This window comes from Histomonas meleagridis, assembly GCF_020186115.1.
Source record: "Histomonas meleagridis strain 2922-C6/04-10x chromosome Unknown contig_30, whole genome shotgun sequence".
Taxonomy (NCBI): domain Eukaryota; phylum Parabasalia; order Tritrichomonadida; family Dientamoebidae; genus Histomonas; species Histomonas meleagridis.
The window spans coordinates 192651-206707 of NW_027150858.1; the positions used below are offsets into that span (position 1 = coordinate 192651).

Below are 14057 nucleotides of genomic sequence, written 5' to 3' on the forward strand. Positions count from 1 at the left end.
TTTTGTTCACTTGTTGAAATATGAGTGATTGATTTTTTTCTCTCACTCAAAATTGCCACTTTTTTGATTTTCAAATGGAATTATATAAAATTCGAAATTCTCGCTTTTTGAAGTAATTGTGTAGAAAAATCTTATCACATTTTTGTGAGCATAGAAAATCGAAAGTACTTACGTTTTTGCAATTGAATTTCAAATAATTCTGAGAGTTTTTGGTTGCAAATGAATACATAAATTTAATTATTCATGATTGAATTCTTTTTATCCAATTTTGATCAATGCGAAACGACAATTATCACATTCTAATTTTTCTAATTTAATTTTATATGATACAAAACGGCACTTATTTCATTCAATTTTATTGATTTAATTTTACTTGGCGTAAAGCGTCACTTATCGAAAAAAATTTGAAAGCATAAACTATACAATAATTCAATGGAAACGACCGTTATGCTCTGGAAATACAATTTATCACAAATATTTTGTATTATGGGACTAAAAATAATAAGGTGTATATAATAGATTTCTATCAAACTTCAAGAGTAAATAATACTATGAATAATAATTAATTTTTTGTTGTTATGAATTTTTCATCATTTTTTTCACAAAAATTATCATCAAATTATATGAAAATCATACAATGAAATATGATATAAAATATTCTATTTATCAAATTTTGATTCATATAATAATAATATTAATCAAATTTAATGTGTTAATAATAATATATGAAAACAAAGTGAATTTAGGAAATGTTTATTTCAATATTTAAATATTACCTCTTTTATCCTTGAGAATCTTTTAATTTTATTATGTCGTCACATTTATGATGTTGAATTTTGTCTGCAAATAATCGAATAATTTCTGCATTTTTCTTTTCTGATGCTATCATAAGCGCTGTTTTATATGTTTATAAGTAATTCCAAATGTTTATATGAAATTTCATATTATTTCAAAATATTTTAAATAAAACAAAAAAATATCTTTAGCATTAATATCAATTCCTTATTGTTCAAGAAGTAATTTAACTATTTCTGTATGACCATTTTTAGATGCCCAAATAAGTGCTGTATTAAATAATTTAAATAATTTCCAAATATTATTTTGAAATCCAAAATTATGAAAATAAATATAAAATAAAACAAAAAAATCTCAAATAAAACAAATAAATATCTTTAGCATTAATATCAATTCCTTCATGTTCAAGAATTAATTTAACTATTTCTGTACAATCATTTTTTGAAGCATTTGTTAGTGCTAAAAATATTTAAAAAAAAATTTAAAAACGATGGAATATTATAATAAAAATCTAATGAAATAAGCAAACAATCTTGCTAAAATCAATGTATCTATTGTTAATTAAATAGTTATAAAGTTCTACATTTCCAGAAAACCCCGAAATTTTCAAAAAATCAATAGGAATATTATGATTACTTTCGAGAAAATATTGAGTAATATATAAATTCCCTGTTATGATTGAAGCAATGAGAATATTTTCATTTATTTTCATTCCTTCTTTAAGTAAAAATGATAAAAGTTCATAATTATCATGTAAAACACATTTTGCTCCTAATTCTTCTAAATTCTTAATTTCTTTTAACTTATTATCATAAAAATATTTAAAGATATCATTTCGATGAAATTCTATTGCTGCTTCACATGCATTATCAAATGTTGAATGATTTTGTTCACATAAATGAATGATTTCTTCATTCCCACCTGCAATTGCATATTTACCTGTGTTTATTACATTTGCTCCATTCATAAGTAAATATTTAAAACATTTAACTGAAGAAAAAAATGCTGCATAATCAATTAATGTAACATTTGGTTTGTTAATAAACGAATATCTTTCATAAAGTGATGGCTCAATTGTTTGATTAAAATTAAAATTTGTTTGTGATGATATTTCTTGAAGTTTTTCGACTTCATCATTACGAATTATTGTTGCGATTTCATTCTGATTTATTCCTTCTTTAACATATGTCTGATGAAGGTCCCAATTATTCGCTTTAAGTTTTTCAAGGTTATTGGAGAAATATTCAGAAAATTGATAACAATGGTTTAAAACGAAATGTGCTTTAAAATGTGAAAAAAATAAATTTTTCATATTTTTAGTGATCGATGAGTTAATTAAACCTATTTCAATCAACTTTTCGATAAGATAATTAGATTCTTGTGAGTTATTTTTCCGAGGGAATTGAGAAAAGATGTCAATTATTTTAACTTGATTTTTATTTACATCTCGTTCAATTAAATTCAAAAACTCAATAATTATATAGTTTGTATCAAGATATTTCAAGAATGGATTTATACAGAAACTATTTTATCGATTACAAATTATTAATCAGGTTAAATAAGTACACCATTAAGGTATCAAAAAAATTATCACATCATTCATTTTTTTCGATGAATTCATAAATTCAAGAAAATCAAGATTTTATAAAATCTATGGAATAAATAACAAATCACGATTCTATGATAAAATATCAATATTTTTATTATTTTAACAAATCAAAAATCATTTAATTTGGCTGTTGACAATGATGTAAATAAATAACGTATCTTTTCGAGGAAAAAGTAAAATTTTGATTATATTTACTGTCATTCAAATTCGCTTCTATCGTCACTTATCGTTGCTTCTATCGTTTGATATAAACCATGCAAAAGTCGATTATTGTCACTTTTTGGAATGAGAGGACAGATTTATTTCGTGATAATTATGATATTATTCTTAGATATATATTAATCATAGATGTAATAATGTATATATATTATATATTAATGATATCAAGATCGTAAGATGATCGCTATATACGATGGGTGGAAATCGCAAGTCGAGTTTAATATTTAGTATTAAATGTATTAGAGTACTTAATAATATCGTTGCAAATTATCGAATGCAAGTTATACGTCCCTTATGGATGTCTGAAGAGCAATAGCAAATAGTTAACACTAGAAAAATGGGTGCAAGCCATGATTATATAATTTCACAATATCAGCTGAGCAACAGATAAGCCCTATGCAGATGTTTAACATAATCAGCTCTTGGACTCCCTTGGTGCCGAAATTATGCAGGAGGAAGTGACTCATATTAATGCTTTGAAGAACAAAGCATTTTAATTCAAGATATTATGGATGGAATCGCAAATTTAAATTGTTTGTCGAACTCAAGAGGCTTTTCTAAGATCACACCTATTTTAGTATCCCGAACAAGTTGTTTCAGATTTAATATGAGAATCTGAAGAAGATTTCTCTGAAGATTGGATCAACAGTAAATATTTTGAAAACATTGAAACATTAAACGAAGCCCAATTAATGTATAATAGAGTAGTACATCCAATTGTGGCACTTTCACCTCTAGAAGTAAGTCTTGCTATTTTGGGGCAAAGAAGTTGAATTCTTACGCCTTTGGCTCGGTATTTTTCATAAAATATTCTCTTTCGAAAATCTTTGATAATTTCGATATATGAGATTTTATTTTATCGAAATTCGAAATAACATATTTGAAATTTCTACTTTTTCATATGCCTAATGAAATTAGTTATCATATAATCGAATGAGTCTTTGGCTATATAACAGCTAGTAATTTCCTCCAAAGAATATGGTATCAATTAATTTAGAGAAAAACAAAAACTTCTTTTCTGTGTAATATAATGCTTCTTTTTTTTGACTTTAATCTCACTTTTACAAGTTATAAATAATATTATAGAATTTTTAGATTATTTAGATAGCTTAATTCGCGATGTGTGTGTGTGTGTGTGTGTGTGTGTGTGTGTGTGTGTGTGTGTGTGTGTGTGTGCGCGTGGTAAAATGCTTAAATTTGATTAAACTAACAAAATCATTTTAGTATTTAATGAACAGTCATTTCTATCCATAAAATATATTGAATCAAAAATAGAAGTGGATCAATTACACAACCGCAGACCAAACCTCTATATTCTCTCAATCGATTTTTAAAGGGTTCTAAAGCTTGATCAAAAACGATACGTCACCTAATTGAATGGATACCGTTTATAATTAATTATTCCATGGAATCTGGGTTTAAGATGAGTCAATCTATGATTCAGAGGCGCCTAGAAGTGATACAGCTCATCTCACAGGGAAAAAATAACTCTGAGATCGAGAGAGAAACAGGTCATTGCAGAAAACTTGTTCGAATGGTTCGCAATGATTTATTGAATAATTCTGTTTTTCACCAAAATTCTTATATTGGAAGACCTTCCATCATTAACTCGGAATTAACAAATAAGGTCAACAATATGACTATTAATAACAGGAGAATGGGAACCCGAACAATAGCTGATCTGTTATCAGAAGAAAATAAAATTAGTTATGGCACAGTGTACAAAGTAAGAAATAGCCTTGGGTGTAATTATTCGCCTCCAAAGGAAACATTCTTGCTTACCAATGATCAAAAACAAAAGCGAATCAGTTTTTCTCAATATCACATTCAACAAAATACAAACTGGAAAAATGTTTTATTTGTTGATGAATCCTGTTATTACTTAGACAACAACCATCGCTGGTTGTGGAGAAGAAGAGGCGAAATCTGTTCGGATGTTTTTCGGAAAAAAACTAAGTTCACCCCAAAGGTTATGATCTTTGGTGGAATAAGTTAAAATTATAAAACACCACTTATTGCAATCAGAGGGAACATTGATTCTGAAGTATACATTCACGAATGCATCGTACGTTCTGACTTGATACGAGGAATCAATAACGTTTATGGTGAAGGATGCTGGACCCTACTCCAAGATGGAGCAAGTTCACACACAAGCAAAAAAACTATGGAATATTTGAAAAGTCGATGCAATGTTCTTGAGAACTGGCCAGCAAATTCTCCTGACTTGAATGTCATAGAGAACTTGTACTCAATACATAAGAAAAGAGTGGAAGAGTTACAGCCCCAATCTATTGATGAATTGATTAATGTAATATTCGAGGTTTGGAATTCAATTGATGAAAACTTGATTAAGAACCTTGTCGATTCGATGCCAAATAGGCTGAACGAAATAATTAAGCGCCAAGGAGAGCCCAACGGATACTAAGAGTCTGCAATTCATATATTCATATATGTGACATGATCGTAAGTAAACATCTCAAATAAGTGTGGATAAAAGAAGTACCACTTCCTATTCAATATTTGTATGATTTGATTTGAAATGGTGGGTTATCGTTTTTGATCATACTTTAAATTCAGAACGATAGAAAACGATCCCACTTTTATAAAGAAATTATCATACTTCCAATTCGATCGACAATAAATGACACATATTTTATATGAAAATAATAAATGAAAAACGGTTTGGCAAAATACAGTCCGATTAAAATACATTAAAAAAGTAATGCGTGTCACAATAATTCATTGAATACTATATGGACGTGTAAACTATTCATTGATTTTACACTAATCACAGCGAGTGTGTTAATGAGATATGGTTCTTCACATAATGTGAGAAGAAATTTTGATCAATAAAAAAATTTATTAAATTCCATATCATAATTCTAATATTAGAATTCGGATGCTTCTTAAAGTACTAATGAATATTTACTGTGTAATATTTATTGTAATTTATTTGAAATTAATGAAACAGCACCTCATTGTGCAATACGACAAGGTCATTATGCAATTGCAAATATCCTTTTTATACAAAACGGAATTGATATAAATGCTAGAGATATTCATTCGTTTTTTACAAAAAACATTTTAGTAATTATTCCTAAAATATTATAAGCAGCACTGTGGGCATCTTTAAGTGGCCATGCATAAATAGTTAAATTACTTATGGAACAAAAATAATATGATATTAATACTAAAAATATTTATTTGTTTTATTATGTATTTATTTTAATCATTTTATAACAGCAACAAGATTTATGCTATACAATGGGTGATCTCTCGCTGGAGGCTTGTTTGGTATCTTCCAAAATAAAATGCTTAATAGATTCGCGATACACGTGGAAAAACAATTGCTCAAGTTGTACTATAATATAGGAAACACAGAGAACTTTAGCATTTGGTACTTCAAAATCACTGAGAACAAATGAACGAAATTGTTAAATTAGATAAAATACATATGGAAATTTGGAATTGAAGTGATTTTAGAATTATGCTCAACCATGTTGAGGAGATATCTAAGCCATGTTTTTTGCGAACATTTGATCTTCGAGTTGATTTTAATTTGTTAACAATATATGCTTTATTTCCATTTCTTATTGAAAATGAAGATTTGATGTTTGTAGAAGAGGAATCTGATTTAAAATTTTCGTTTGTACTTTATTCACGAAGTACATTTACTATTTCTGTGTAACCTTTTTGGTGTGCAATTTGAGTTGCAGTAAAATATTGTTAAAACATATTCCAAACTATTAAAACATATTTCAAATTATTAAAACATATTCTAAATTATTCAAATGAATAGTTTTTGCATTAAAATCAATTCCTTTATCTAAAAGTAATTTTACTATTTCTATATTATTATTTTTAACTGCTATATGAAGTGCTGTTTCAAATTATTAAAACATATTTCAAATTATTAAAACATATTTCAAATTATTAAAACATATTCTAAATTATTAAAACATATTCTAAATTATTAAAACATATTTTAAATTATTCAAATGAATAGTTTTTGCATTAAAATCAATTCCTTTATCTAAAAGTAATTTTACTATTTCTATATTATTATTTTTAACTGCTATATGAAGTGCTGTTTCAAATTATTAATACATATTTCAAATTATTAAAAAAATATATAAAATTATTAAATCATATTTTAAATTATTCAAATGAATAGTTTTTGCATTAAAATCAATTCCTTCTTTATCTAAAAGTAATTTTACTATTTCTATATTATTATTTTTAACTGCTATATGAAGTGCTGTTTCAAATTATTAAAACATATTTCAAATTATTAAAACATATTTCAAATTATTAAAACATATTCTAAATTATTAAAACATATTTCAAATTATTAAAACATATTCTAAATTATTAAAACATATTCTAAATTATTAAAACATATTTTAAATTATTCAAATGAATAGTTTTTGCATTAAAATCAATTCCTTTATCTAAAAGTAATTTTACTATTTCTATATTATTATTTTTAACTGCTATATGAAGTGCTGTTTCAAATTATTAATACATATTTCAAATTATTAAAAAATATATAAAATTATTAAAACATATTTTAAATTATTCAAATGAATAGTTTTTGCATTAAAATCAATTCCTTCTTTATCTAAAAGTAATTTTACTATTTCTATATTATTATTTTTAACTGCTATATGAAGTGCTGTTTCAAATTATTAATACATATTTCAAATTATTAAAAAATATATAAAATTATTAAAACATATATAAAATTATTAAAACATATATAAAATTATTAAAACATATTCTAAATTATTAAAAAATATATAAAATTATTAAAAAATATATAAAATTATTAAAACATATTTCAAATTATTAAAAAATATATAAAATTATTAAAACATATTTCAAATTATTAAAAAATATATAAAATTATTAAAACATATTTCAAATTATTAAAAAATATATAAAATTATTAAAACATATTCTAAATTATTAAAACATATTCTAAATTATTAAAGCATATTTCAAATTATTAAAGCATATATAAAATTATTAAAACATATTCTAAATTATTAAAACATATTTCAAATTATTAAAACATATTTCAAATTATTAAAACATATTTCAAATTATTAAAACATATTTCAAATTATTAAAACATATTTCAAATTATTAAAAAATATATAAAATTATTAAAAAATATATAAAATTATTAAAACATATTTCAAATTATTAAAACATATTTCAAATTATTAAAACATATTCTAAATTATTAAAACATATTCTAAATTATTAAAGCATATATAAAATTATTAAAACATATTCTAAATTATTAAAACATATTCTAAATTATTAAAACATATTCTAAATTATTAAAACATATTCTAAATTATTAAAACATATTTCAAATTATTAAAACATATTCTAAATTATTAATACATATTTCAAATTATTAAAAAATATATAAAATTATTAAAACATATTCTAAATTATTCAAATGAATAGTTTTTGCATTAATATTAATTCCTTTATCTAAAAGTAATTTTACTATTTCTATATTATTATTTCTAACTGCTATATGAAGTGTTGTTTCAAATTATTAAAACATATTTCAAATTATTAAAACATATTCTAAATTATTAAAACATATTTCAAATTATTAAAACATATTCTAAATTATTAAAACATATTCTAAATTATTAAAACATATTCTAAATTATTCAAATGAATAGTTTTTGCATTAATATTAATTCCTTTATCTAAAAGTAATTTTACTATTTCTATATTATTATTTCTAACTGCTATATGAAGTGCTGTTTCAAATTATTAAAACATATTTCAAATTATTAAAACATATTCTAAATTATTAAAAAATATATAAAATTATTAAAACATATTTCAAATTATTAAAACATATTTCAAATTATTAAAACATATTCTAAATTATTAATACATATTTCAAATTATTAAAAAATATATAAAATTATTAAAACATATTCTAAATTATTCAAATGAATAGTTTTTGCATTAATATTAATTCCTTTATCTAAAAGTAATTTTACTATTTCTATATTATTATTTCTAACTGCTATATGAAGTGCTGTTTCAAATTATTAAAACATATTTCAAATTATTAAAACATATTTCAAATTATTAAAACATATTCCAAATTATTCAAATGAATATTTTTTGCATTAACATCAATTCCTTTTTGTTGAAGAAGTATTTTAACAATTTCTGTATGACCTTTTTCAGATGCTAAAATAAGTGCTGTATTAAATTTTATAATAAAAATTTAAATCAAATTTTAAAATATCAAATCGTTTTAATAAAATTTCAATAAAATTTTCAAACACTTCTCTTTAAATTAATATATTTGTGTTTAATAAGGTAGTCAAAAAATTCTTCCTTGATAGAAATCTCTGAAATCTCTAAAAAATTTAATGAAATTTCATTATTTCCGAGGAAATCTAAAAAAATAAAAATATTTCCTGTTCTAATAGAATTGATGATATGATTCTTATTGATATTCATTCCTTCTTCTTTTAAAAATGAAAGAAGATCAAAATTATCATGTAAAATACATTCTTTTCCTAATTCTTCTAAATTATTATCAGGATTAATTTTATTTTCATAAAGGTATTTAAAGATATCATTTCGATGAAACATAATTGCTGTTTCATATGCGCTATCAAATGATGAATGATTTTGCTCACATAAATGAATGATTTCTTCATTCCCACCTGCAATTGCATATTTACCTGTGTTTATTACATTTGCTCCATTCATAAGTAAATATTTAAAACATTTAACTGAAGAAAAAAATGCTGCATAATCAATTAATGTAACATTTGGTTTGTTAATAAACGAATATCTTTCATAAAGTGATGGCTCAATTGTTTGATTAAAATTAAAATTTGTTTGTGATGATATTTCTTGAAGTTTTTCGACTTCATCATTACGAATTATTGTTGCGATTTTATTTGGATTGTGCCCGTTCTTAACATATTTCTTATGAAGTTCAAAATTTTCAGAAAGATCTTTGAAATTATTTTTATTTTTGAATTTAATCCTTTGAGATTGCAGTTTTATGAATTCTTCTTCTGAAACATAATGTATATAAAAAGGATTATTTTTATTTTGAATAATTTTTGGTTCTATTAATTTACTTTCAATCATTTTTTCAAGAAGATAATTTGATTCTTCGTTATTAATTGTTAATAAAAATTGAGTAACAACATTAATTAAGGTATTGTTCGATTTTATTTCTGCTTTCTGTAAATACTTGATGCATAATTTTTCAAATCCTTTGAAAACAAAATATGAATAAATAATTCTGCTAATAATGTGAAGGAATGAAATTGGAAATTCTTGAGAAAAGTATTGAAAAGAAGATTCGACTGATTGATCAATATTTTCCTCATTTAAATCGAAAATAATTCTCTCAACAGCTTGCAATATTTGAAGGTTTTCGTTGGATTTGAGAATTGCTTTACTTTGGTTTCCCCCCATTTGGAATAAATTAAATAAATTTTCACAAAATTGAATACCAATTCGAATCCGAAACGATGAAAATTTATGTCACTCGTATTTTGAATGAAAATAAAATAAGCCAATCCAATTTTCCAATTTTATCGTTTGATTTATGTCTATCATCACAACCTAAATAATGCTGTATTCAACTCTTCGCTGAAACCTTAATAAAATTACTTACGGTTTTCTGGAAAATTTTTGTTACATCTAACCGATAAAATTCTATTGTTTACGAGATTGAAACGACATTGACAGCAACCGTTATTAACTTTACGACAAGCTATCGGGTAGCATTTTTCGAATAAACAATTGAAAAAATTATCGTATACTTCATTTTTGGTGTCTCAAAAGGTGAAACGTTGTTGACTTCACTTATATAATTGACATGAGAGCATCAATCGACGATTTCAATGCAGTTCAAGAAGCAGCTCAAAAGTTTGCAGATGCAGTTGGTAGTGGTAAACCAGAAATATGCCAACCAGTCTTCCTTGATAACGCAGTTATGTTTGGTTTCCTCGATGGAAAACTCGAACAAGGATCTATCCAAAACTTATACAACAATATTAATGAAGTAGGTGCACCTGAAGGTTACAGATCACGCGTTGATGTTGTTTTTATTGATGGAACTGTTGCACTTGCACGCGTTCTTGAAGATAATTGGGCAGGTCATGATTTCTCCGATTATTTAATGCTTGTTAAAATGAACAATGAATGGAGAATAGTTGCAAAGGTTTATAACCAAGTTCCTAAGTAAAAAAAATCAAATATTTTCAAAAAAAAATATTATTGAATTTTAAAACAGATATCATTGCATAACTTTTACTCAGTTAATACTAAGTTTGCTTATAAATTTGATTTCATTATTTTTCAAAATAATTTTTTATAAATTTCAATATTTAATATTTACATATTCGATAAACACTGTTATAAAATTGGCTTCGTTGGTTGATGTCCGCGTTTCTTTTTTCGTATTATTGTGAAATTTTCAAAATTTAATTTTTTTCAGAAAAATTATTGCTGCCTGTCTAGAACTTGTTTCGGGTAGAGGCATTGATATGCTTATTAATCATTAGTGATAGTTTTCCTGAAAAGAGATAACAGATCAAATTTTGACAATTTGCAAGAAATTGATTTTTTTGTAAACTACAGAATTCAAATTTTTGGAGAAAGGGTTTGTTGAATGCAACCCTCCAGCTCTGTTGAAGAATTAGGCAAAAGATACCCAAATTTTGTTGTTCAATTAGATGATTTTTATATTGGAGAAACAATAGGTTCTGGTGGTTTTAGTATTGTTCGTCTTGGTATGCAATATTCAACAGGTACCCTTTGTGCTATGAAAGAATTAAAATGTGAAGACTTAAATGGTAATAGAATTATTCCGTATGAAAAAGAAATATCAATCTTATCCCGATGTTCTGATTTATTCATATTAAAATTTATTGGGTTTACAATCAAATATCCCTTTGTAATTATTACTGAATATATTCCAGGTGGTTCTCTTCATAGTGCTTTACGACTCGCCAATGATTTTGCAATAAATTTAACAGGAACCCAAAAAACAATAATTTCTCTTGGTGTTGCCAAAGGTTTTATGGTTTTACACAAGAGTGGCGTTATTCACCATGATCTCAAATCTGCTAATATTCTACTTGATTCAGAAATGTTACCTATTATTTGCGATTTTGGAATTTCTATAGATAAGCATTTCAGTTCAAAAAAGCGTCATGAAATGATTGGGACACCAAATTGGCTTGCTCCAGAGGTTTTTGAGCACAAAGATTACGATTTCAAAATTGATGTATATGCATATGGAATGCTACTTTGGGAGATACTTACCGGTAGTGTACCATTCAAGGGAAAGACAAACGAAGAAATTGAGCATGCTGTTGCACAAAAAGGACAAAGGCCATCAATTCCTATTATGACACCGACACCACTAAAGAACTTAATCAACAACTGCTGGGTGCAAGATCCAAAGGCACGTCCAACATTTAAGGAGATATATCAAATGTTTGCTGAACATCAAGTGAAATTTCCTGATACAGATGATAAAGCGATTAACAGAGTTATTGGGTACATTAAGAAAGTCGAGATGTTACAGAACAAAAACAGAAAGAAAATTGTAAATAATTAGTTTTCCCTTCGGATTTTGATTTTTTAGTTCACATTTCGCTATCGTTTAAATATTTTTTAACTGAATTTGTCGGCAGAAAATATTACGTTAGATGGCAACTCTTTTAGAAAAGAAACTCCAAGAACAAAAAAAATTTGAAGAAGAAGAGGAATTTGATGATGACCTTATACCGATCGATGCTATAACACTTGTGTCAAATGATGGTTATGAATTTGTAGTCGATAAGAAAACAGCATTAATAAGTCAAACAATTCGTAATATTTTATACGGAGGTGGAAACTTCCAAGAAGCACAAACTAAAGTAATTTACCTTCCAAAAATTAGAGCTATTATTCTTGAAAGAATTATCGAATACTGGCATTACAAAACTCAATATTCTGATCATTTAGATTTGATCCCACCATTTGATGTTGACCCAAAAATGGCTGTAGAGCTTCTTCAAGCAGCAGATTACTTACAGACTTAAATATATGTAAAATATTTTTTATTTTGTTATTTAATGACAACAATCGCAATCAAATGGACACAATGGAGTTGTTCCTGCCTTTGGGTTGTTCATACCAAGCTCTTCCTCAGTATAAATTGGAAGACCATCTGATGTATACTTCCTTTTCTTTGGCTGACCAAGCTTCTCTGCATTTAAAGCCTGCTGTTTAGCTTTTTCTTTTTTGTTTTTTTTAATATTACTAAAAATTTCATCAAGTTCATTTTCTGTAAAATCTTCTTTTTTGTTTGGTTCAACTGGGTTTTCTTTTGCCTCTCTTTCTGCCTTTATTGCCCTTATTTTACGAAGTGCAAAAGATGTTGAAATTTTTGCTTTCTTTTGTGTTGTTTTTACTTTGTTCATTAGATTTTAACGGACCATTAAAAACGTCACTTTTTTACGATTTCGAACAAAGAAAAATGATACAATTAAATTTTACTTCCAAAAAAATAAGATGTACATGAATTTTGTTGTGTGTCTCTATTAAAAATGTGCAAAAAAATTGGCTCATGAAATAAACATTGAGAATATTGATAATGCTATTCCCATTATAAAATGTGGAATTGCATATATGATTTTAAGCTCCTGAGGGATCATGTCTGTTGACAATTCTATGGAAATTAGTCTGAAGTTAGAATCAAAAAATACCCTTGAAAAACTGTAGGTGGTAAAAAAACAGATGCCTTAGCCACATATAAAGTTATTGACTTACCAATTATTGTATCTAATATTCTTCCAATAATTCCAAAAGGAATAAAATAAATTAATGAGTATGATAATATCGAAATTATCTGCGCAACAGAAAGATGTACTAGATTAAAAATTAATATGAAATAGAGACATGCCACTACTAAAATTAAAGTAATAACATATAATGCATATCCTTTTGGAACTGCTTGATCAGTCTTGAAGCCCAACATCAAAAGAGATACCAAATAATTTATGATTATTGGTCCAAACATCTCTGTTTCTCTGATTGTTTGATTATGAGCCAAAAATTTAATTGATTGAATAAGTTTATTTTTCATTATCATAACTTCTTCAAGCTTTTGTTAAAAAATAAACATACTAAAATATTTTTCATGTGTTTTTCACTGATTTCTTTGTTATTTTCCCCCATTTAAAGAGTAAAAAAATTGCTTCTTCTGAAAGGGTAAATTTACCCTTTGGTTTTTTGTATACTTTACAATATTAATTAATTAATTCCAATAAATGAAACGTTCCGGGCCAGCAGCTTACGCGTGGGAAAAAAATGAACAGATTCAACTTCAACACGAAGGCACTGGAACTCCTGATACTTCAAAACA

General features: G+C 25.3%; 4 protein-coding genes across 4 annotated transcripts; 3 read left to right on the plus strand and 1 right to left on the minus strand.

Moving 5' to 3' along the window:
- Positions 1-10517: 10517 nt before the first annotated feature.
- GO595_004842 (nuclear transport factor 2 family protein) lies at positions 10518-10886 on the plus strand (the record flags this gene model as incomplete). Its single annotated transcript, XM_067918018.1, has 1 exon — positions 10518-10886. The coding sequence occupies one exon, from the start codon at positions 10518-10520 to the stop codon at positions 10884-10886; it is 369 nt and encodes a 122-aa protein (XP_067774860.1).
- A 426-nt stretch (positions 10887-11312) lies between these two features.
- GO595_004843 (TKL family protein kinase) lies at positions 11313-12266 on the plus strand (the record flags this gene model as incomplete). Its single annotated transcript, XM_067918019.1, has 1 exon — positions 11313-12266. One exon carries the CDS (start codon positions 11313-11315, stop codon positions 12264-12266), a length of 954 nt encoding a protein of 317 aa, XP_067774861.1.
- A 91-nt stretch (positions 12267-12357) lies between these two features.
- On the plus strand, positions 12358-12732 carry GO595_004844 (elongin-C-like; the record flags this gene model as incomplete). Its single annotated transcript, XM_067918020.1, has 1 exon — positions 12358-12732. The coding sequence occupies one exon, from the start codon at positions 12358-12360 to the stop codon at positions 12730-12732; it is 375 nt and encodes a 124-aa protein (XP_067774862.1).
- A 30-nt stretch (positions 12733-12762) lies between these two features.
- Positions 12763-13113, minus strand: GO595_004845 (growth factor; the record flags this gene model as incomplete). The annotated part of the gene is made up of 1 exon (XM_067918022.1): positions 12763-13113. One exon carries the CDS (start codon positions 13111-13113, stop codon positions 12763-12765), a length of 351 nt encoding a protein of 116 aa, XP_067774863.1.
- Between the last annotated feature and the right edge of the window lie 944 nt (positions 13114-14057).